Source organism: Macaca fascicularis, chromosome 11 (genome assembly GCF_037993035.2).
Source record: "Macaca fascicularis isolate 582-1 chromosome 11, T2T-MFA8v1.1".
In the NCBI taxonomy this organism is placed as follows: Eukaryota; Metazoa; Chordata; class Mammalia; order Primates; family Cercopithecidae; genus Macaca; species Macaca fascicularis.
The window spans coordinates 6,491,766-6,514,655 of record NC_088385.1 but is presented as its reverse complement, the minus strand read 5'-3'; the positions used below and the strand labels follow the sequence as shown (position 1 = coordinate 6,514,655).

General features: G+C 42.5%; 1 protein-coding gene across 4 annotated transcripts in view; it reads left to right on the top strand.

Annotated features, from left to right (window-relative positions):
* ANO2 (anoctamin 2) overlaps positions 1-22,890 on the top strand; it is a 383,296-nt gene that overhangs the window by 334,120 nt on the left and 26,286 nt on the right. For all 4 annotated transcript variants that reach the window (XM_045364578.2, XM_074006133.1, XM_074006134.1 and 1 more), the window contains one exon: positions 10,802-10,947. In XM_045364578.2, the coding sequence (XP_045220513.2) occupies positions 10,802-10,947 (146 nt within the window). The remainder of the gene's footprint in view (positions 1-10,801; positions 10,948-22,890) is intronic.

The following is a 22,890-nucleotide window of genomic DNA, read 5'->3' as shown; positions in this document are numbered from 1 at the left end:
TACTCAGGAGGCTGAGGCAGGAGAATTGCTTGAACCCAGGAGGCGGAGGTTGCAGTGAGCCGAGATCATGCCACTGTACTCCAGCCTAGCAACAGAGCAAGACTCTGTCTCAAAAAATAAAAAATTAAAAATTAAAAATAAATACATAAATACATAAATAAATGAAAAACAGAGAGGTTTCTTCCAGGGTGTGTCTTCCAGGTTTCTTCCAGACTGCCACCATCATATGTTATAAGATGGATTGCCATCCTTTTCTTTAAAGAAATAATTTCCCTTAGACGTGTGTGTGTGTGTGTGTGTGTGTGTGTGTGTGTGTGTCTGTATGGGCAACTCTGATAGGCTTGGCCAGCTGGGCCCTGAACATGATAGGTTGGGCCTTTTCCATGTTATATCTATAAATATATTTAAATATATATTTACATAAATATATTTAAATTTATATATTTAAATATCAATGCATATATTTATACGTAAATGTATATATACATTTTATAAAATACACCTATGTTTCAGATAGATATAAATTTATATACAAATTTTTATATGTGTAAAACATATATATATATATATATATATAACTTTTCTAAACAAACAACAGACTGATTCTGGTTTTATCACAACCACCTATGACCCAGTTGGTGCTATAGGTGGAGAAGGTAAGGCAATGAGCTGGCAGTTCTTTGACCAGGGTCTTGGGGCATGTCAGGGACCTGGCAAGGGCAAAAACCCAGAATCTCCCTCAATCTATGGAAAGACTATGGAGTCCTAGGTTCTTGGGCTGAATGGAACCACGAGAGGATGTATATCCCAATCCCCCATTCCATGTAAAATTATACTAGAGCCACCTGCTCCCTTGGTCCCCAGAGAAAGCTCCCTTTTGGTCTTCCTCAAAAATACATTTGTAGAGCTAAAGTTATAATGGAGACAATTTAATTTACCTGGAAAGAATATCATTTTTAATGAAATCCCTGCTTCAAGGAATGAGAATCCACAACATTCCCTTCTAACACTGGGTGATCTAAGCACGCAGGGTGCTTTTCTGACCTTGTACTGGGATAGCCTCAGAGGCCACTTGGGCACGTGTTTTCTTTGGGGAGGATTGGCGGGATCATGGGATCATTGGTGTCTGGGTGCCTCACTCCACCTCCTTGCCTAAGCCAGCCTCTAGTCACCAGTCAGGCAGTCAGCAACTCTGAGAAACTGAGCCTCTGAAGCTGTGTCCCGCTCCCTGCTTTCTGGCAGAAAGTCCCTCAGTGGTAAAGTCAAGCAAAGCTAGATGATGCTTGTTCTTGTTCCAGGCAGATGACACTTGTTCTCTCTGAGCTTACCATCTTAGAGAGACATCATTTGTTATGGAAAAACATCCCGAGAATATGCAGACGGTACCAAAGACGGTACACATCTGGCCCCTTTGAAACCATGAGGCCAACCTCTCCACAACTACAAAGAAAAGTCTTCGTCCCCGTTCAAACATCTGGGAAAAACACCAGCCTTCCCAGTACATTGTTATTTTGCTCTGAGCAGAATTATTTACAGCTTGTGGGCATGGAATGCCCATTTTTTCATCCCTGGTCATCTGGTCTACCACTTAGCCCATTTTCTCTGGACCCAGAAAGCTTTCATAGAATACAAGAGAGGCAAAATCTCAGGCGTGTGTTTGGACAACACATTGGTATGTCCCCATCCCCCAACTCCATCCACTCCATAACAGGTGAAAATAATGCATGGCGTATGCCTTGAAGGCTAAATTTTCTTGTATATGATTGACGTGTGCTTAAAACTTTGTATGTTTTAAAATGTACCACCCTTTAAACAATGGCAATTGCACAGTAACTCATAAAGCCATGGGCAAGCTGCTTCTCTGAGTCTAACTGTCCTCATCTCTTGATGAATGTGGTAGCATTAAAATCACATGTAAGGTGTCTTCAAGCTCTAGTGCCCTCTGAACTTCTCTCTAATGAGCAAAGCTGGTCACTGCTGATTCCAAATACAAGCCACTCCTCTTTCAAAAGATGTTTCCTTTCCATTTCTACTCTGCCAGAGGATGTATACAACATAATTATGTAGTTAAATTCAAAGATGTAGAACGAAAATTCTTTTACCAAATCTTAGGGTCTTTTATCTCCAAAGTTCTTTATAATTTGTATAATTATGAAGGTTGCATTTTGAGTTTGGTCATATAAGATCACTATGATTATGATTACTGGATCTTCCACTCTCAATAAATCAGACTCCTTCAATTCAGCCTTGAAGTACCTGGCATGGATGACACAGATGCAACATAAACAAGAAAAGAAGTCTTTCATAGTCAGAAGAGAAATGATGATTGAGCCTGCCAGTGAGGAAGGAGTCGTGTAAATTATAAAAATTAGACCCAGTAGTTTTTAACACATCTGTAGGGCAAAGATTTGGTGGCCTAACACAGTGGTCCCTAACCCTTTTGGCACAGGGGACAGGTTTCCTGGAAGACAGTTTTTCCATGGACTGGAGGGGTGGAGTGTTATTTCAGGATGATTCAAGTGCATTACATTTATTGTACACTTTATTTCTATTATTATTACATTGTAATATATAATGAAATAATTTTACAACTCACCGTCATGTAGAATCAGTGGGAGCCCTGAGCTTGTTTTCCTGCAGCTAGACGGTCCCATCTGGGGGTGATGGGAGACAGTGACAGATCATCAGGCATTAGATTCTCACAAGGAGCTCCCAGCCTAGATCCCTCACATGCGTAATTCACAATAGGGTTCACCCTCCTATGAGAATCGAATGCCACCACTGATCTGACAGGAGGCGGAGCTCAGGTGTTCATGAGTGATGGGGAGTGACTGTAAATACAGATGAAGCTTCGTTCGCTCGCCTGCTGCTATGTGGCCCAGTTCCTAACAGGCCAAGGACCGGTACTGGTCTGTGGCCCGGGGATTGAGGATCCCTGGCCTACTAGATCTGGGTTTAAATCCAGACTTTACAATATACTCATTGTGTGACCTTGGCAAAGTTATTCTAGAAAGATTTCCATCTAACTTAAAAAAAAAGTTTTTACATTTAAACAAAACTAAACTAAAAACCAGCTTGGATAAATGCTGAGCTATCTAGAAAACATAAAATGTGGACATCTGAGGAAAAAAGAACCATTCTTGGGGTTTCCAGGTGACCAGCATTTTACTGTGTGGCAAAGGCTTTTATGTTTAAAACTGATGCTTTGGAAGCGTTGCCACTCCAGGGGGTGAAACCGGAGAGAACAACTCAGGGACAGTCGTTTTCTCTTCTGTTCCTGGCTCAGTGGCTTTTAGTGGGCAGTAAAGCTCTTACGTACCTTCAGAGTCCACATAGAATTCTTTCCCCAAGGGAGATACATATTCATTCTAAAGGCCAGTTTTGTTTTTTTTTAAAAAAAAAAAAAAAAAAAAAACCAGAGGCAAGTCTGGGGAGTTAGATGGGTGACTGTGCTGGATAAGAATATTTGGGAATAGCTGGACGCGGTGGCTCAAGCCTGTAATCCCAGCACTTTGGGAGGCCGAGATGGGCGGATCACGAGGTCAGGAGATCGAGACCATCCTGGCTAACACGGTGAAACCCCATCTCTACTAAAAAATACAAAAAACTAGCCGGGCGAGGTGGTGGGCGCCTGTAGTCCCAGCTACTCGGGAGGCTGAGGCAGGAGAATGGCGTAAACCCGGGAGGCGGAGCTTGCAGTGAGCTGAGATCTGGCCACTGCACTCCAGCCTGGGCGACAGAGCGAGACTCTGTCTCAAAAAAAAAAAAAAGAAGAATATAAAAATGTAGTAAGACTTTACAATTAAAAGATTTATCACCTTAGTTGATCCTTTACTTCTGAAAGCAATTTTCTAAGATTCTTCCAAAGAAAATTTTTAAATGTTTAAGAGTGTCTAAATTGTCCCTTATTAGTAGGCCAGGTAGTCAGCTATAATTTTTCTATCTCCCTGAGGTTGCAACATTCTCATTAGATTCTGTATGTGCGTGTGCACAAACATGCGTGTGTGTGTGCATGTATGTGTACTGAAAAAAATAACATCATTTTGATGGCCTTGAGAATCTTACAGTCTAGCAGGCTTCTTGAATTAGAACATTGCTTCCCACTCTTCGGTCATTTTTGAATCAACTTTTGAATTTCCCCAGATTATCTATGGAAACAGCTACTTACGTATTAGTTTCCTGCAAACCAACTTGCTTTTTAATTAAAATCCTAACATTTCTGAAATTGGAAAACTAACACCATCAGTCTCCATAAGGAGGAAATAATGTGAAAAGCAATACAACAAAAACACACCATTATTATTAAACAATCAATGACATTCTTTCCTCTCCAAGGCTTTTAGACTAAGATCTGCCTTCTCTTTGTGAAAAATGAAAGTACAAGCCTTGGGCGTTGTCAAAGGCAGACCAGTTTCAGGCCAAAGGTATTTTTCTTAATGGTAATGAGAGAGACTGAACAAGAGCAGCAAAGGAAATAACTAAATAACTCCTTCCCAAGGGGCTCTAATGAGATGCAAGGCCAAGTGCAGGATTTTCCGAAGGGTCATACGCCACCTCTACTTCTGGCAGGTGTCCCGGACTGGACCACTGTGGAAGCCATGCTCTGTGTCCAGGTATCTTCCATCAGGCAGCAGCTGCCCCCACTATTGCTAGGCCTGGCTCAGAGACCCTGGAGGTGGAAAACAAAATGCTTCAAAGTGAGGCAGTAAAATGGGGTCACTGAGCACTTGAAAGGCAGCTCTGTGACTAATGCCATGATAGTAGAGAAAACTTGGTTGCGTGATCTGGCTTTGGACGGTCCCCGCTCACACATCCCCAGGCTCTTGGGGCCTGACACAGTTGTGGCAGATGCTTCCCAGAGAGGATCGGATGGTTTTAAACACTATGGGCCCCGGTATGATGTTCATATGCGTCTCCTTCTGAGATTACTTATACATGGCGAGCAGCATGGCTGAATCTGATCTTGTGGCATTTATTACCTGAATCCATGGATGGGAATTTCCCTCCTCCCCTCCCTACACCATGCCTTTCCCATATATGTTCATGCAAGATAGACTTCGGGTCCAAACTGCATAGTGCCCCCGGAACACATGCCCCACCACAGCCCAACTCCTTGCTGTAATTCCATCTCAAATTGAGCTCCGGTCCACACTGAAGCAAAATTGGAAACGGGCTTCTTCTCATGCAGAGAGATGGGTTTTTGGTGAAAGGGTAAATGCCACCTTTTTCATGTGCCACGTTCTTTCCTGGGCATGCTTTGAGACAGAGCAGATAGACAGATCAATACTTCCACGGTCAAAATGTCTTGCCATCCCTATTCTGACTAAAAGCTCCAGATCATATCCAAAAATAACTGTTAAATATACCCCTGGACACAGCTAGTAAAATTTCATAAACTTTCTGCTTTCTTTTTGTAAATGTGATAAATGTTATATTTCCAGACATAAAACAGTCTCTCTTTAAAGCCGTCACAGGAGGGAGGTCTGTGTTCTCCTCAAATACAGTGGAATCTGGCCAGAAATCAGAAGTGTAAGGAACAAATTTGAACCTTGCCAGGTATCAGGAAAAGGAATAGGAATACATAGCTTAGAGGTTGATGTGTTCCTCATCTTTGGTCATTTAGGGCTAAGTTCTGCTTCTTTATTTAATGAGGTTAAAGATCTGTGGAGTCAGGTCTGTAGGGACCGGTCTGGGGCCCAGATTCCTGCTGCAGGGAGGCCTAAGGTGTGACGGACACTCACCATGGTCCTGGGGTGACTCTATGGGGCACAGGCAGAGGGAAAGCTCTGAGCCTTCTGGAAAGAGTTTCTGAGACTTGTCATTAAAAAGGGACGGAAAAATAGCAAATAATAAAAAAAAAAAGAAAAGCAAGGGGGTAACATCAAAGGAGTTATTTTAATGAGTGAGTGCATCATACGGTTGGAATCATAATCTGAAGTTTTCCAAAAGCCCATCTGTATGTTATACAACTTCCAGGATTCCTGTTAAATTCTGCTCTGGAGGGATTTTCTTTATTATTATTTTTTAATGGTCACTGAGATATCCAGGAGGAAATCTGGGAGTGATAAATTCACAGGACTATTTGTGGATATTTTCCCCCACATTCGTTTTGACCTACCCACACTCGATAGGACTTTGACCACAAAGCCCCTCCCATAGCCCGTGTGTCTTCCCTTGCCTTCGCCACACAGTCTTGCAGTCGGCCTTCTGTTCCCATGGCTCTCCTTCCTTGTCCTTTGAAGACTCCTTTCCCTCTACCCCATCCCATAAGGCTACTCAGGGATGTCAGAAAAATCCCATTTTCTGACGTACGCTCTATCCATAGTTGGCATTGCTCATCCCTAGGGCTTCTGCCGCTCTCTCCACGACAATTCTCAGATCTCCATCAGTCCCAGATTGTTCCAGGGCTCTAGGCACAAACATGCAGTTGCCTACTGGACATGTCTACGTAGTTGTCTCGTGGGTTTCTCCACTTAGGCATGGCAAGAACAACTCCCCCCGCACCTTGTCCTCATCAAAACTGTCTCTTACATTGTGTTCTCTATCATAGCAATCGGCGCCACCATCCACACACATGCCCTAAGACCCTGAGAATCATCACCGATTCCTCGTTGTCCTTCCCTTTCTGTGTACAATCCACCATCCACTTTTTAATTCTACCTCTTATGCATGTCTCAAATGTCTACTTCCCTTCATGTCCGTTGCTATCACCCCAGACTCTGCTACCATAATCTCTCGCCTAAACCACTGCATAATATGGTGTACAAGGCCTTTGATGCCATGAGCCTACACTACCTTTCAAGACACCTTTCATCATTTTCTCGATTGTACTCTATGCTCCAAGCATTTTACATTCCCTTCAGTCCTTTCTATGAGCCATTTTCACATTTGCCTTAGGCCGTTGCATAAATAATTCCCCCTGCCTAGAATAACCTCTTCATCCCTCACACTCTCTCCACCTTTCTCGTTCTTCTACCATCTTTCATTATTTAGTCTTAAATAATAAGACTAAATTATTTAATAAATTAATTTAAATAATTAAATTAGTTTACACATCTCTTCCTCAAAGAGAACATCGCTGCCTTAGGCCAGCTTAGGACTTTCTATTTTATGTTCTCGTAATCACCTAAACTTCTCCCTTTATAACGCACTTATATTGGTCACTCTTGTTTAAATGTCCCTATTGCCAGTGAGATTACTTCATCAAACACATCACATGTATTATTAGTCACATTTTTTTTTTCCTGTAGATGATTTCTAGGAATACTCTGTTCTCCTGTACAAACCAGAGCTGCCCATTTGCTAAACCTTCTATAGAGCTATCAATCTGAGTTAGCTTCAATACCTTGTTTCTTTGGTGGGGTTTCTGTTTGCTGGATTCTGTATGTTTTCTTTGTTGCTTGGTTGGTGAAATTCATCCTCCAGGAACTTCATGAGAACGGATGCACGCATAGAAAGTTAATTTTTTTGAAACCTTGCATACTTAAAAGTGTCTTTAGTCTGTCTTTGACTTTCATGTATACTTTGGCTGTGTATAGGAGTCTATGCTGAAAATTATTTGCCTTCTGAATGTAAATACATCTCTGCAGAGTCTTCTAGTGTCAAGGCTGATCTGGAGAATTGTAACCTATTTTTGATTCCCGATTATTTGTAGAGGATCTATGTTTGTTTCTCTGGATCTGGAAGCTTTTAGAATCCCTTTCATCATTCCTAGAGTTCTGAAATCTCATGACGATATGTTATGCTGGAGGCTTTTTTTTCACCATTGTGCTGAGTGGGTGCTTCCAATCAGAAAATGCACATCCTTCACCTCTGGGACATTTTCGTATATTTCTTTTGTATTTTCTTCCCCACTGTTTTCTCTGTCTTCTCTTTCTGATTAAGTGTTGGAGTTTCAGGCTGGGTGTGGTGGTTCATGCTTGTAATCCTTGTACTTTGGGAGGCCCAAGTGGGTGGATCACCCGAGCCCAGGAATTCAAGACCAGCATGGGCAACATGGTGAAACCCTGTCTCTACTAAAAATACAAAAAATATTAGCTGGGCTTGGTGGTGCATGCTTGTAGTCCTAGCTACTCGGGAGGCTGAGGTGGGAGGATAGCTTGAGCCTGGGGGACAGAGGTTGCAGTGAGCCTTGATCACACCGCTGTACCCCATCTTGGGCTATGATCAAGAAAAAAAGGAGTTCCTAGATCAATTAATTTTTTAATATTTTCTGTCCTATTGTCCATTTCTATGTCTGTTCTAGTTTTTTTTTTCTGAGAGATTGTATTGATTTTTATCTTTCTGTCATTTTATTGAATTTATTTTGGATCTAGGTTTTTATTGGTTCATTTTTCTCTTCAGAATAAACTTTTTGCTCCTGTTGGTATTGGGAAGTCCTAGGCAACATGCGTACAGAGACATTGGGGTCTACTGTTCCTTAAGCAGAGCTTTGACCAGTCACCACTCCCTGCCTTGGGGGTACCTGGTGCGTCCAACTCCTGAGCCTTTCTGAGATTTTTATAGCATGAGTTGGCTTGTTTCTCTCTACCATCTTCCACTGTGAACAGTTGATAGCAGCCACACAGCTTTGCTGACTCCCTCGTACACTGTCCATCTTCCAAGATATTCATCAACATTCCTCACACACTACTATATTCATGACTATTTTCATTAACCTGTGGTTTTATACATTTTTAAAAATTCATTCATTGTTATTTTAGTGGCATTTCAGAAGTGGATAAATATATGTTTATATTCAATTTTCCATGTATGAATCACAATTTAGTAATTCTTTACTAAAGATTTCACCAGGTCATCTGATTACTATTCCTGGAGGAGTAGTCTCACTTTGAGTTCTGGTTCTAGACTTCCCTCACTTTCCTTTCTTCTTTTCTTCTCTCTCTCTCTTTGTTTTTTCCTCTATCCTCTCCTTCTTTTCTGACTCACAGACAGGATCTTAACCAGTCCACACTATTTAGCTTCAGAATCTGTGGGCTCCATCTAGTTTTTCTCGATTTCTTATTATCACAGAATTATTGCTTACTTTTTTCTTATGATTTTTTTACTACTGTTTCTAAATAATTTCAGCCCACTCTTTAAATCCTTCTGTGATAAAGATGATAGTAGGGACAATGATAGATATATTTATCTATCTTTATCTTGATAAATGTCTATCAGAGCATGTATCTTGGTACACACTCTTAACAGGTATCAAGCCCTAAATGAAGCATGCTGTATAGATTATGTCTTTTAACTCACCCTATGGGCAAATTCATGTTTATTTCTCCATTTTAAAGATAAAACTAAAGCTTATAGAGTTGTAATAACTTGCCCATGGACATATAGTTGGTAAGTTGTGAAATCTGGTTTTATACAATTTCTGACACCAGAGATGAGACTTGTATCCACTATACTCTACTACGTCCTCTTGATGGGAATTGATATTAGACCAGAAACTGATCAAAATGTTATTTTGAACTATTAGATTTTCATTAGTTGTTAGAGGCACTTTCAAACAAGGATTGGATGCCTAATCATACCAGGAGTGCTCATCTGGAAATGTCTACACAAGGGTTGGGTGGTCTTGGGTGAAGAATGTTGGGGGACATGGGGAGGTTCCTACATCTAGATGAAGCATGGACTTCAAAATCCCATTTAAACTCTTCAAGTCTATGATTCTGACCATTTTGCTGTTAGGTCTCCCAACTATTAGGTTGCTGCTTAGAGTAATTGCAGTTTTTGCCATTAAAAAGTAATTGCAAAAACCGCAATTCTGTTCCCTATACATTGCACATCAATGGGAAGTATGAAATAACTCTACCCTAAGGTGTATTTTAACATTCAACATTAAAAATAATAATAGGTATCATCTATTCAATGCTCACTATGTCCAGATATTGTGCTAAGGACTGTATAAACATTGTTTCACTTAATTCTTATGTCAACCCTGATAAATCGGGCCATTATCATCATTCTAGACCAAAAAAATCCTGAATGTGTTGTCTTAGTCTGCTCAGGCTGCTGTAACAAAATGCCCTAGGCTTAACTAATAGAAATTTATTTTCTCATAGTTCTAGAGGCTGAAAGGTTCAAGATCAAGGTCAAAAAGGGTTGAATTTCTGATGAGGGCTCTTCCTGGCTTACAGGTAGCTGCCTTTTCACTGTGTCCTCAGATGGTGATGAGGTATCTCTTTCTCTCTTCCTCTACTCATAAAGCCACCAATCCTATTGGATTACAACCCCACCTTTTTGACCTCACTTAATCTAAATTATCTCCTAAAAGTCATATCTCCAAATACAGTCACACTGGGGATTAGAGCTTCAACAAATGAATTTCAGCGGACATCATTCAGTCCATAGCAGTGGTAGACAATGCTTAGCTTGGCTTTAATGGAAAGATGATGCTATTAATGTTATTGAGACTTGAAAAATGTTTCACCTGGGAGGAGAACAGCCCTGTGTTCCCCCATGAAGAGGGTGGATAGATCACCTGTTGGATAATAGGACTGGCGCTGTCTCAGCATTGGCAGGAAGGGCCAACTCTCTTGTTGCTTTTCAAACAGCAGGAAGAATTCAAAAGGTTTTTGGGCTTTGAAGAAACCTGATCCTTTGTGGAGGGAGTCTGCATGATCTTGATAAAGGACTTCCTCAGGTTGTCTTTAGGAGAAACGTAGTCTCTTTAGTGTCTCTCTATCTCTACTTGTTTTTGGATCAGAGATGGCTTTAGTGTCAAACCTTTGTGTTCTTTTTCTTTTTTCTGTCTGCAAAACCAACCCTATTCTCCAGAGGCTTTTTGTAACTTAATCCATTTCTTTTCCAGGAAGCTAAAGAAACTATTTCGAAAGCTGAAAGATGAGACAGAAGCTGGAGAAACTGACTCTGCCCATTCGAAACATCCAGAGCAGTGGGACCTAGACTACAGCTTGGAACCATACACAGGACTGACTCCGGAGTACATGGAAATGAGTGAGAACCCATGGTCCTGCCTTCCGCTGGGGGCAGGTTCAGACAAGGGGTTAGTGGGGTTGAGGGGAGAAGGTAGGGGATTGGGGAAAATGACTGGACAGCCTTTGCTTCTTCATGAGCTTCATGGCTATTCAGTGTTCCCTTCAGTGCCACATGAAAGTTGAGAAGAATGGGGCAGAAAGAGACCTGGAAGGAGAACCTGGAGCAGCTCAGTCAACAGTTTGGTGGATAATTCTAGGATGATGTTCTCTTTCCCTTGGGACTCCTCTCCTCATCTATAAACTGAAGTTCGATCTCTCAGGCCCTTTCCCATGGTTTCTATTATTGATAAAGCTAAAAGGGAAATAGTAAAATCTGAAATTTAAAAATATAGTTTCCATGAAAGTCTTCCTTCATGGAAGATATCCGATGACACTTGGGTCAAGGATATCTACATTTTGACTCGGAGAATATAGGAGAGTCCCCTACTTTGATCAGATAAGGCTGGATAAGATGACAGCTTTTTAACAAAAAGTTGGGTCTATTTCAGTAGGGAGTGAGAAGTGTATTTCTAGTTGCAGCGCCTCTGGTTGTTTTGGATAAGGCTTGAAGGCGGGACACAAATCAGTACAGGCTGATGGAACACAATCATTTTAGATGTGGCTTGGAAACCATGAGTTCTTTATTATGAGAAGGATCCCAGCTTAGGCCAGGTGCCTTTGCACTCTTGGCTACTTGACTATAACTCTGATCATCTATTGGGATGGATGTTTGAGAAGCCTCTTTCCAAGACTTGGAGCTAATGAATTAAAAGCATAGGACATCTAGAGCTTAGGTATAAGCCGGGCACAGTGGCTCACCCTGTCATCCCAGAACTTTGGGAGGCAGAGGCAGGTGGATCACCTGAGGTCAGGAGTTTGAGATCAATCTGGCCAACATGGTGAAACCCCATCTTTACTAAAAATACAAAAATTAGCCAGGAATGGTGGCAGGCATCTGTAATCCCAGCTACTTGGGAGGCTGAGGCACGAGAATTGCTTGAGCCTGCGAGACGGAGCTTGCAGTGAGCTGAGATTGTGTCACCCTACTCCAGCCTGGCCTACAGAGTGAGAGTCTGTCTCAAAAAAGTAAAATTAAATAAATAAATATCTTAGCTATAACATCTAAACACTCTGAACATTTACTCAATCTATGGATTATGGGGAACCATCAGTAAGATCCATCAAAAAAATCACTCAATGTTTAATTCAATACTTAGCATCATTGCACCTATCATTGTGTTTGCGTACAACTCCTGCTCCCTTCACCTAGTCACTTGTAGCAGAGGGCCGTCAGTGCCTTTTTGTGCACAGGATACCTCACTCATCATTTCTTTTTTTTTTTTATACTTTAAGGTCTAGGGTACATTTGCACAACGTGCAGGTTTGTTACAAATGTATACATGTGCCATGTTGGTGTGCTACACCCATTAACTCGTCATTTACATTAGCTATATCTCCTAAAGCTATCCCTCCCCACCCCCTCCCCACAATAGGACCCGGTGTGTGATGTTCCCCTTCCTGTGTCCAAGTGATCTCATTGTTCAATTCCCACCTATGAGTGAGAACATGAGGTGTTTGGTTTTCTGTTCTTGCGATAGTTTGCTGAGAATGATGGTTTCCAGCTGCATCCATGTCCCTACAAAGGACACGAACTCATCCTTTTTATGGCTGCATAGTATTCCATGGTGTATATGTGCCACATTTTCTTAATCCAGTCTGTCACTGATGGACATTTGGGTTGGTTCCAAGTCTTTGCTGTTGTGAATAGTGCTGCAGTAAACATACATGTGCATGTGTCTTTATAGCAGCATGACTTATAATCCTTTGTGTATATCTCCAGTAATGGGATCGCTGGGTCAAATGGTATTTCTAGTTCTAGATCCTTGAGGAATCGCCACACTCTTTTCCACAGTGGTTGAACTAGTTTACACTCCCACCAACATGGTAAAAGTGTTCCTATTTCTCCACATCCTCTCCAGCACCTGTTGTTTCCTGATTTTTTAATGATTGCCATTCTAACTGGTGTGAGATGGTATCTCATTGTGGTTTTGATTTGCATTTCTCTGATGGCGAGAGATGATGAGCATTTTTTCATGTGTCTGTTGGCTGCATAAATGTCTTCTTTTGAGAAGTGCCTGTTCATATCCTTTGCCCACTTTTTGATGGGGTTGTTTGTTTTTTTCTTGTAAATTTGATTGAGTTCTTCATAGGTTCTGGATATTAGCTCTTTGTCAGGTAAGTAGATTGCAAAAATTTTCTCCCATTCTGTAGGTTGCCTGTTCACTCTGAGGGTAGTTTCTTTTGCTGTGCAGATGGGATCTAATTAAACTAAAGAGCTCTTCACTCATCATTTCTAATGGATGTTCCTCCTATTCTGTTATAAGAAATTGCATGTGTATGTTAGCAGTGGAGTAATGGGCAGGGTCTAGATCAGATGGCCATGAAAATGTTGTCCTAGCCCTGGGATGTCTACCACTCTAGGCAAAGTCTCAAGCTTTGTAATCTGAAGCAACTCACCAGAGAAGAAACAATCATTATGTCTGCTTCAGAAACAATAGATAAAGAAAACATCAAGACCTGGTTTAAGGAAACGTGTAGCGCCTTTATGCTTTTCATGTTTGGCTAAGAACTACCTCTAATCCCTCCCTCTCTGATGCTGTATTTACGCAAAGGTGATTGCTCATATTTCAGACGCCATTCTACATCTGCCATCGTCTCACCCAGAAAGAAAGAAAGTGCTGCCAGAGATTGGGACTTCCGTTTGGGAAAGGGCTTACATTAGGAACCCCTGAGATCTGTCTGTCTCCGCCCTCTGACCCCAGTGGTCACAACTCCACGGCCACCAGTTAGCTGTGTGGGTTTCACATGCTTGTCAGCCTGTCTGTTCAGCTATTTGAAAGCTTTCTTTTTTGAGTGATTAGAGCAGAGACCCTAAATTTTTCTAGTTTATGTACATAGAGGTGTTCATAATAGCAAAGAATGCATTCTACCTAAATGCTCGTCAATGATAGGCTGGGTAAAGAAAACATAGTACACTGTGAACTACCACGCAGCCATGAAAAACAATGAGTTCACGTCCTTTGAAGGAACATGGATGGAGGTGGAGGCCATTATCTTTAGCATACTAATACAGGAACAGCAAACCAAATACCAGATGTTTTCACTTTTAAGTGGGACCTAAACCATGAGAACACATTGACACACAGAGGGGAACAGCACACACTGGGGCCCTTCAGAGGGTGGAGGATGAAAAGAGGGAGAGGATCAGGTAAAAGAACTAACGGGTACTAGGCTTAATACCTGGGTGATGAAGTAATCTGTACAACAAACCCCCATGACATGAGTTTACCTATGTAACAAACCTGCACTTGCACCCATGAACTTGAAAGTTATAAAAAGAGAAATACATTAAAATACAACAAAAAGGAGCAAAGACCCTTGAACCATACTTCCTGGGCTCAAATCCCAGCTTTTGACCAACTAGCTAGATAACCATGTGTAAGTTATCCACTTGCCCTTATCAAGACCCCTATGTGTCTCAATTTGTTTGCCTATTAAAAAAGATAATAATATCCACCTCATAGGATTGTTGTGGATAGTGAATGAATTAGTATCTGTGAGTAGAAGAGGGTCTTAGTGCTTAGTGCTAATGTAGTTCTTAGAAGAGGGCCTAACACATACAAAAGCTGTGTATTAAGTGTCTGGTGTTATTCCTCTTAATGGTCCTGAACCCTGAGGAAGGCAGAGTTAGGGAAATATGCTCTACTTTGTCAGGGCTATGCCATTGAATACGTATCTACTGTATTATTATGTGTTTAAACTTGGGTGCTTACCAAGAAATGAGAAGAGTGAAAAGAAAAGTGGCGCTAGAAGATTTACTTGATGATTTTGGGAAGGAATTCACACCAAGATTGTAGAGAGTGAGATTCAGACCATAAACTGAAAAATCAGAAACAAAAGCAAACCCCAAACCCCACTCCTTAAAATGAATAAAACAATCTTATACCTGGAATATTGGAAACAGAAAAGAAGAGAACATATCTCCCAAATCCAACCTTGTAATTTTTTTTTTTTTTTTTTTTTTTTTTTTTTTTTAGCATTTTGGTGCTGTTTCTTAGACTCTTTTTGTTATGTACATGAATTTAAAAATAAAATTGTGATCTTACACATTTATTTTTTTATTTCCCATTATATGAATAAATATTTTAAGTTGTCACATAACATTCAAAATGAATAGCTGTGTAGTAATCCCCCTTTTTTTTTTTTTGACTTTTTAATTATGGTTAAGAATAGATTTTTTTTAACACATGGTGTTGGGACAAATTATTTACCGTTTGGAGGGGGAATAACCTGATCCTTATCTCACCTCCATCCAAATAAATTCTAGATGGATAAGGAAGTTTAGTCTATTAGATTTTAGACGAACAGGAAGAAAACGTGGATGAATATGTACCTGACTTTGGAGTAAGGAAAGTATTTCTAAGCACTCTTTTCTTTAGAAAGAAGAAAGCACGAAGAAAAAGAATAACTAATCTAAAGTAATCCCTTTAATAAGCGTGCCATAGTTCACTTACCTGTCTTCCAGTGGAGGCTTATTTAACAATTCTCCCGTATTTTAATCCTCTCATAAACACTATCTTTGTGCATATAGTCTTTTATTTAGGGTATTATTTCATCCAGATAGATTCACATAGGTGTGATTAGGTATAGTCATTGTATGGTTCCTGATTCATTTTACCAAATTACTTTCTGAAAGAGTAAGAACAATTCACCTAGCCTTGAGCAATATATGAAAATACCCTTTCAGTGAGTGTAAATCACTTAATATCCTGAATCCTGAAGTCATGTGATATGAAAGAATTATCAGCGTATAGGAAGCTGGATATTCCCAGCCCCCTACGCCTGGGAGGTTAACTCCATTCCACGCTGTTAACCTGAATATTCCAGACTCATCCTTAGCTTAGTTTTACATGGTGCTTCCTCTAGGAAGTCTTCCCAGGTCAAACCCCAGTTCATCTTGAAACAAATCATTCTTTGTTTCTGTCCTAGTATTGTGTTTGGTACACACGCTGATGGCATCTTACTGAATTATGGTAGTATTGCTTACATATATGTTCTTCAACAGACTCAGTCTAGGGGTGACTCTGAAGAGCAGTGGGTAGGGACCATGGCTTATTCATCTTCACAGCTTCTGGAGTCTAGCACGTTTCCTGGCATATAATGGACACTCCAGGCCAGGTGCAGTGACTCATGCTTATAAACCCAGCACTTTGGGAGGCCGAGGCAGGAGGATTGCTTGAGGTCAGGAGCTCAAGATCAGCCTGAGCAACATAATGAGACCCTGTCTCTACAAAAAGGAAAAAAGAAATAAATAAATAAATAATAGAATGTAGTGTTGTACACCTATAGTCCTAGCTACTTGGGAGGCTGAGGCGGGAGGATCACTTGAGCCCAGGAGTCTGAGGCTGCAGTGAGCTGTGATTGTGCCACTGCACTCCAGCCTAGGTGACAGAGTGATGCCCCATCTCTAAAAAAACAAAAACAAAACTCAAACACTTGGTATGTCTGATACACAGATGAGAGAATGAATGAATTAATGCATGTGTTAATTAATGAGAGAAGGTTTCTTGACAGAGGTAACTCTATAATAATAACTTTACAAGACAAGTAAAGAATTTACATTTTCAAAGCAGGGCTTACTTGATGGTGAACTACAGATATTCTGAAGAGGTTTCCAGCTGTAGGGTGGGAGGTTGATTTAGTGATCCCAAGATCCTTCCGATTCTGGAGATCTACATATAGATGATAAGAACAGAGAAGAGCATTCCAAGGGAAAGGACTGGCAAGTGCAGCGAGTCTCCTGGCCATGAGTAACTGTTTGTTGTTGTTGTTGTTTTGTTTTGAGACAGGGTCTTGTTACGTCACCCAGGCTGGAGTGCAGTGGAACTACCATGGGTCACTGCAGCCTGGACCTCCCAGGCTCAAGTGACCCTCTCACCTCCGCCTCCCTAGTAACTGGCACTACAGGCATGCACCACCAAGCCCAGCTAATTTGTTTGATTTTTTTGTAGCCGTGAGGTTTCACTATGTTGCCCAGGCTGGTCTCTAACTCCAGAACTTGAGCAATCCTCCCATCTTGGCCTCTGAAATTGCTGGGATTACAGGCATGAGCCACCACACCTGGCCATGAGTAACTGTTCACAAGGAGAAGCAAATGGTAGTCTTGAGGTATGGAGGGTTCAGGGACAGACCTGGGATTAGTGGAGAACCCTGAAGACCAGATAGGTTTGCAGTTCACATCAGACCATACAGAGTAGTTGTAAAATCTTGGCCAGTGTGGTGACTGTGTACTCTTTGCTTGGGAAATTGGGCAGCAAGTGCAGAAGAGGGATAGTAAGGCTCAGGAGGAAAAGAGAAAACACAGGTGCAAGAATTCATTTATCAGTTCATTCATCAAACATTTATTAAGCATCTAGAGGGAGGAGCAAATCTGGAGACCAGGACAGTCTCTTCAGCAATTCAGGTTGTTCCTGATATTGATTGAGTCAACAACTCAGTTGATATTGATGCAATCTTATCTGAAAGAGGAATCACACTGGATTGGTTCACAGAATTTCAAGGTGGATTGGTTCACAGAATTCTTCAGTTCATTTCACCATGACTTTCAAGCTGGATTGGTTCACAGAATTCTTTAGTCCATTTCACTATGACTTTCAATCTTAAGAGACGTGTTTTAGAGACATGGCTATTTTATTTCATATTTTATTTAAATGTGAGGACAATGTGTTCTGGGTTAGGTTTTGCTCCTCCCTTTTATCTCTGGACTATCCTCTTAACCCTTTAAGGACATACTTTTTCTCAAGTACAAAGACTGGACTGCAGAATAACCCTCATCAAAGTTCATCGAACAGCTAAGTGTGGTTAGGGGTGGGTGCTGCCGTTGAACCACTGAGCTTTTGAACCTAACCCTGCTGCATGCTAGCTACATGACTGGTTTTGAGGCTTAAAGTCAGCCAGGCCCAATTCTCCCATCTGAAAAGTAGTTTTGATGATAATAGCGCCTACCTCATAGGACTATTCTGGGAATCAGCTGATGCATGTAGAGTGGTAAACAATGCTTCCACATGTAGACTCTCAATGAACATTGGCCACCGTTGTTATTGTCCAGAGTTCAGTTTCTCTCAAATCTACAAAGTTTTTGACTCAAAACAGCTTGAAGCTCCTGAATATAGTGATCTCTGGAGGTTCTTCTTGTACTGTGAGTGTAGACTGTGCCCTAATGGTTAAAGAATGAGGGTAACAGACCCCAAGGCATATCTAAGAATCAGAAGCCTGAGCTCTAAACACTCCAAGATGTTTGTCCTTTCAGTAAACTCTAAGCCCTCAGGGCTCTATTGACAAGTCTGGACTCTCACATGGGCTCTTTTTGTCATCTGTTTATCTAAAACCCACAAGCTCTAGTCATCCAAAAAATAATCGCTATTATAATCCTGCCTCAGGAATTCAATTATCTCCCTTAGAGCCTTCCCCCAGCTTCTTAAATGCAAACACAAGTTTGAGGCCCTTGGGCTATTACTGTGGGTGATGAGATGAATTTCTTCTGTCATTCATTCACACAGTCATGAGAGCAGGTCTGATTTTTCTTGGTCCCGAGCTTATATCCTGTCAAACCCTCACAGAAAGGGAAGTGCCTCAGTGATCGCATGTTTACTTGTTCATTTATTTGGAGTAAAAGCCGGATAATTATTTTGAAAGGCAAAGGGCCCCCAGTCTCTCCTGCTCTCTGGAAGTGTGCACCAAGGCCTGTAGAAATCACTGTGCCAGGGAAACGCATGGGGCAGGTTCTCCTGGGAGACCAGACATTAAAGCTCTTGCAGCCGCATTCGAGTTGTGTCCTGAAATGGCAAGTCTGAGCTTCTGGATTCAGGAGGAACGTCTGTGGACTGGTGTGGATCCTGTCTTAGTCTCCATGACTACTTTCTGACTTTGCATCAACCCTCACTGGGGAGAGTTTCTATGTGAGGCTACTTAACTTGCTGACTTTGCCTCTAGTGAGAATTTTGGATTCTTATTTGAACCCTCACCATTTCTCCTTGGAATTACTGCAAATGCATCCTAGGTTGACTCCCTGCTTCTTTTTTTACTCCTTCTACCTTTCCATCTTGCTTTTTAGAACGGCTTTTTAAAAATGCAGACCAGATTGTATTCATTTTTCTACTTAAAATCCTTCAATGCTACTGACTTCTTTTCATATCAAGTTCACACACCCAGTGCAGCAGATGAGGGCATCCCAAGCTGGCTCTTGTTTTGCATCTTCTTGCAGGCCCGCGTGGGTGTATCTGGTTATCTCACACTCTCATGTCCAGTTTGCCTGTGCCATGTCGTCTGCCTGTGACCGCTTGCTGAGTGTTGCAGCCTCAGACACATTTGCTCTTGGTACGATTTTCTCATTCTCCCATCCTCAGTTTTTCTCTTCCCCTCTTCTCCTGTACCTGCACCCTTTCAAACATGCTTTGGGGACAGAGACAGTGTGTTACTCCTTTCTAGTCACAGCACTCAGCATGGGTACTAGAACCTAATAACTCAATGAAATAATTATCAAATGAATGGCCCTTTAAGTCCTTTTCCTTCACTGGTAGAGAAATAGAAGCCCTCGCTTCTCTTGATCCCATGACTGTGGGCCACCTTCTTCACTGTGGACATATTTGTGTAATTTTTAATATGCAATAATTTTAGTCTCCTGAGACCAAAGTGAACCATGTTTATTATCAGAGTTTCCCTCAAAGAAAAGTCACCTCTGATTTTAATTTATTCCTTTCCCTTAAGGGGTCAAGTCATTAGTGTCAGTGGACAGGGTGAGATGACCTCTTTCAGACTTGGTTCTGACCTCCACTCCAAGGCCACATCCCTCCCTCTGCAGTGCCGCCCCTCCTGGCCTGCCCCGGGGCAGTGCTCTGGTGTCTGCACTGCTGCTGGCACTGGGGACGTGGAGACAACAGACATGCCTGTGCCTTCCAGAGTTTCAGGATCTGGGATGAGAGAGAAATGTGTGAAGGAGCTCAGGGAACGTCACCCCAAAGTATGACTCCCTGGCATAGTCAGTATTTTGATTTAAAGATCCTAGAGATGAACAATGCTAAAGGAGATTTTTCCCCTATCTACGTAAAGACCAGTCAGACCCACCAAGGAGAACAATCTCTCCCACCCTTCTCTCAATCCTCTACCTCTCCCCAAACACAGACTGAATTTCTCTTAGCTGCCCAAAAGTCTGGACCTACTAAAGAAAAGAACAATTACTTCTGATTCCTTCCCTGAGTTTTCATGAACTGAACCCACATTGCAGGAAAGAAGACGGAAGTCGGTCAACAAACCTGGACACTTTTGTCACAAATCATTGTCTGCTCTGCAGACCCAGTAGACTTTGCCCCAAACCATGGCCTGTTCTTTAAGCCTATGAAATTCCCCTGAAATCACTAGCCCCCTAAAATCATGCGCCCTTCCCACGCCCTTTCCCCTAAGAAGCAGGATATGTAAGCACCTGTACTACACTGGGATAGTGGTCAATCACTCTGTGATTTTCCCCGTGTGCATAGCAGTAATAAATTGGTAGTTTTTGTTTTGTTTTGAGACAGTTTCACTCTTGTTGCCCAGGCTGGAGTGCAGTGGCGCAATCTTGGCTCACTGCAACCTCTGCCTTCCAGGTTCAAGTGATTCTCCTGCTTCAGCCTCCCGAGTAGTTGGGATTATAGGCATCCCCACCAAACCTGGCTAATTTTTTGTATTTTTAGTAGAGACGGAGTTTCACCATGGTCAGGTCTCGAACTCCTGACTGTCATGCATGTCCGTGTGAAGAGACCACCAAACAGGCTTTGTGTGAGCAATAAAGCTTTTTAATCACCTGGGTGCAGGCGGGCTGAGTCCGAAAAGAGAGTCAGCGAAGGGAGATAAGGGTGGGGCCGTTTTATAGGATTTGGGTAGGTAAAGGAAAATTACAGTCAAAGGGGGGTTGTTCTCTGGCGGGCAGGAGTGGGGTTCACAAGGTGCTCAGTGGGGGAGCTTTTTGAGCCAGGATGAGCCAGGAAAAGGAATTTCACAAGATAATACCATCGCTTAAGGCAAGGACCGGCCATTTTCACTTCTTTTGTGGTGGAATGTCATCGGTTAAGGCGGGGCAGGGCATTTGCACTTCTTTTGTGATTCTTCAGTTACTTCAGGCCATCTGGGCATATACGTGCAAGTCACAGGGGATGCGATGGCTTGGCTTGGGCTCAGAGGCCTGACACTGACCTCAGGTGATCTGCCCGCCTCGGCCTCCCAAAGTGCTGGGATTACAGGTGTGAGCCACCACGCCTGGTGGCTAGTTTTTTCTCTGATTAATCTGCCTTATCGTGAGTTGATTTTTCAGCAAACCCTCCCAGGACAAAGGGGAAATTCCATTGGCCCCATATGGGCAAACAGACAGTAACAAGAAAGAACCTACTGTTCTAGAAAATAGTTCGCCTAGGTCTTTGCAGCTTCTGGTTGACTGGCAGAAAGGTGTTCTCAAAGATCGCCTGCTCTCCTCATTCTTTTGGCCTTGTCTTTGGGTTTTAGAAACCACCTACTGAAGCCGAGCAAACTCTGAACTGGATGCAGGAGGCTCTTCTCCCGCTTACTGCCCCACGCTTGTCTTGAGACTTCAGACAAGGCAGGGAAGGCCCCAGACGAGAATCCACTTCAGGGGAAACATTTCTAAGCCTTTCTGCCTGCAGGCTGCATCCCCTTGACTCTTTTCTGAGTTCTCTGCCACATTAATGGCCCCACCATCCTCCAGGCCCCTGGCTGAGAAATCTAACATCACTGCTCATTCTCCGTTCTGTCTCCACACACCTCCCATCCAGTGGGCTTGCTGTGCCGCCGATCTTCCCTCTAGAGCTGGGGTGTCCAATCTTCCGACTTCCCTGGGCCACATTGGAAGAAGAAGAATTGTCTTAGGTCACCCATAAGATACAGTAACATTAATGATAGCTGATGAGCTAGAACGATGCAAAAAAAAAATCTCGTAATGTTTTAAGAAAGTTTACGGATTTGTGTTGAGCCACATTCAAAGCCGTCCTGGGCCATATGCAGCCCACGGGCCAGGGGTTGGACAGGCCTGCTCTAGGGTGTCTTAGGAATCTGCGCTGTCAGCTCCGCCTCCTTCCTGGTGCTTTTTTTTTTTTTTAAACTACATCCTCAACACAGCCACTTGCAGCCACCACCGTCTCGCCACTGCCTCATTTATTCCTTCCAAGGTGTAGTGTTGGTCATATCCCTCCAGTGTCCAAAAACCATCGGGGTCCCGTGCTCCTAGTGAGGCCCTCCCAGAGCATCCTTCCCCTGTATTTAATCCTAGGTCCTTCTCCATGTCCTGTGGTCCAGGGAAGTGAATCCTCTGCACCCTACAGCTTCTTCCTGCCCTGCCTGTCCTGAGTGCTCTCCCGGCCCTGGACTTGCCTGAGCCTTCTCATGCACGCATCCAAAGCCAGCTCTCATGTCACCTGCTCCTTGCCACCTCCCCCTTCCCCCTGCCCCACCGGATTTCAGACAAAATGTCTCCTAAAATAGAGATGCCTTTGGTAATTAATTTCCCAAGGGCAGATTCTTCAAATGGCAGGGCCTTGCCCAGCACTGCCCCCTGGGGCATGGGCACTAAAAACATATTGGATAAGCCTGTAAAGGGGGTCACTGAATACATGAGTGTATCATTTATGTCTTCAGCTTTCTCTTATCTAGGCTAACAGAATCTCACTTTCTAGTGATGCTGAGCCACGGTCAATTCTCATTTATTTATGGGCTGATAATCCAGTGAGTGGATTATCAAGAGAGGTGGTTATCCTTGTTTCTCTTTCTCCTCCTCCTCCTTCCCTGTCCCCCTCTCCTGCCACCCCTTTCCTTCCTCTGC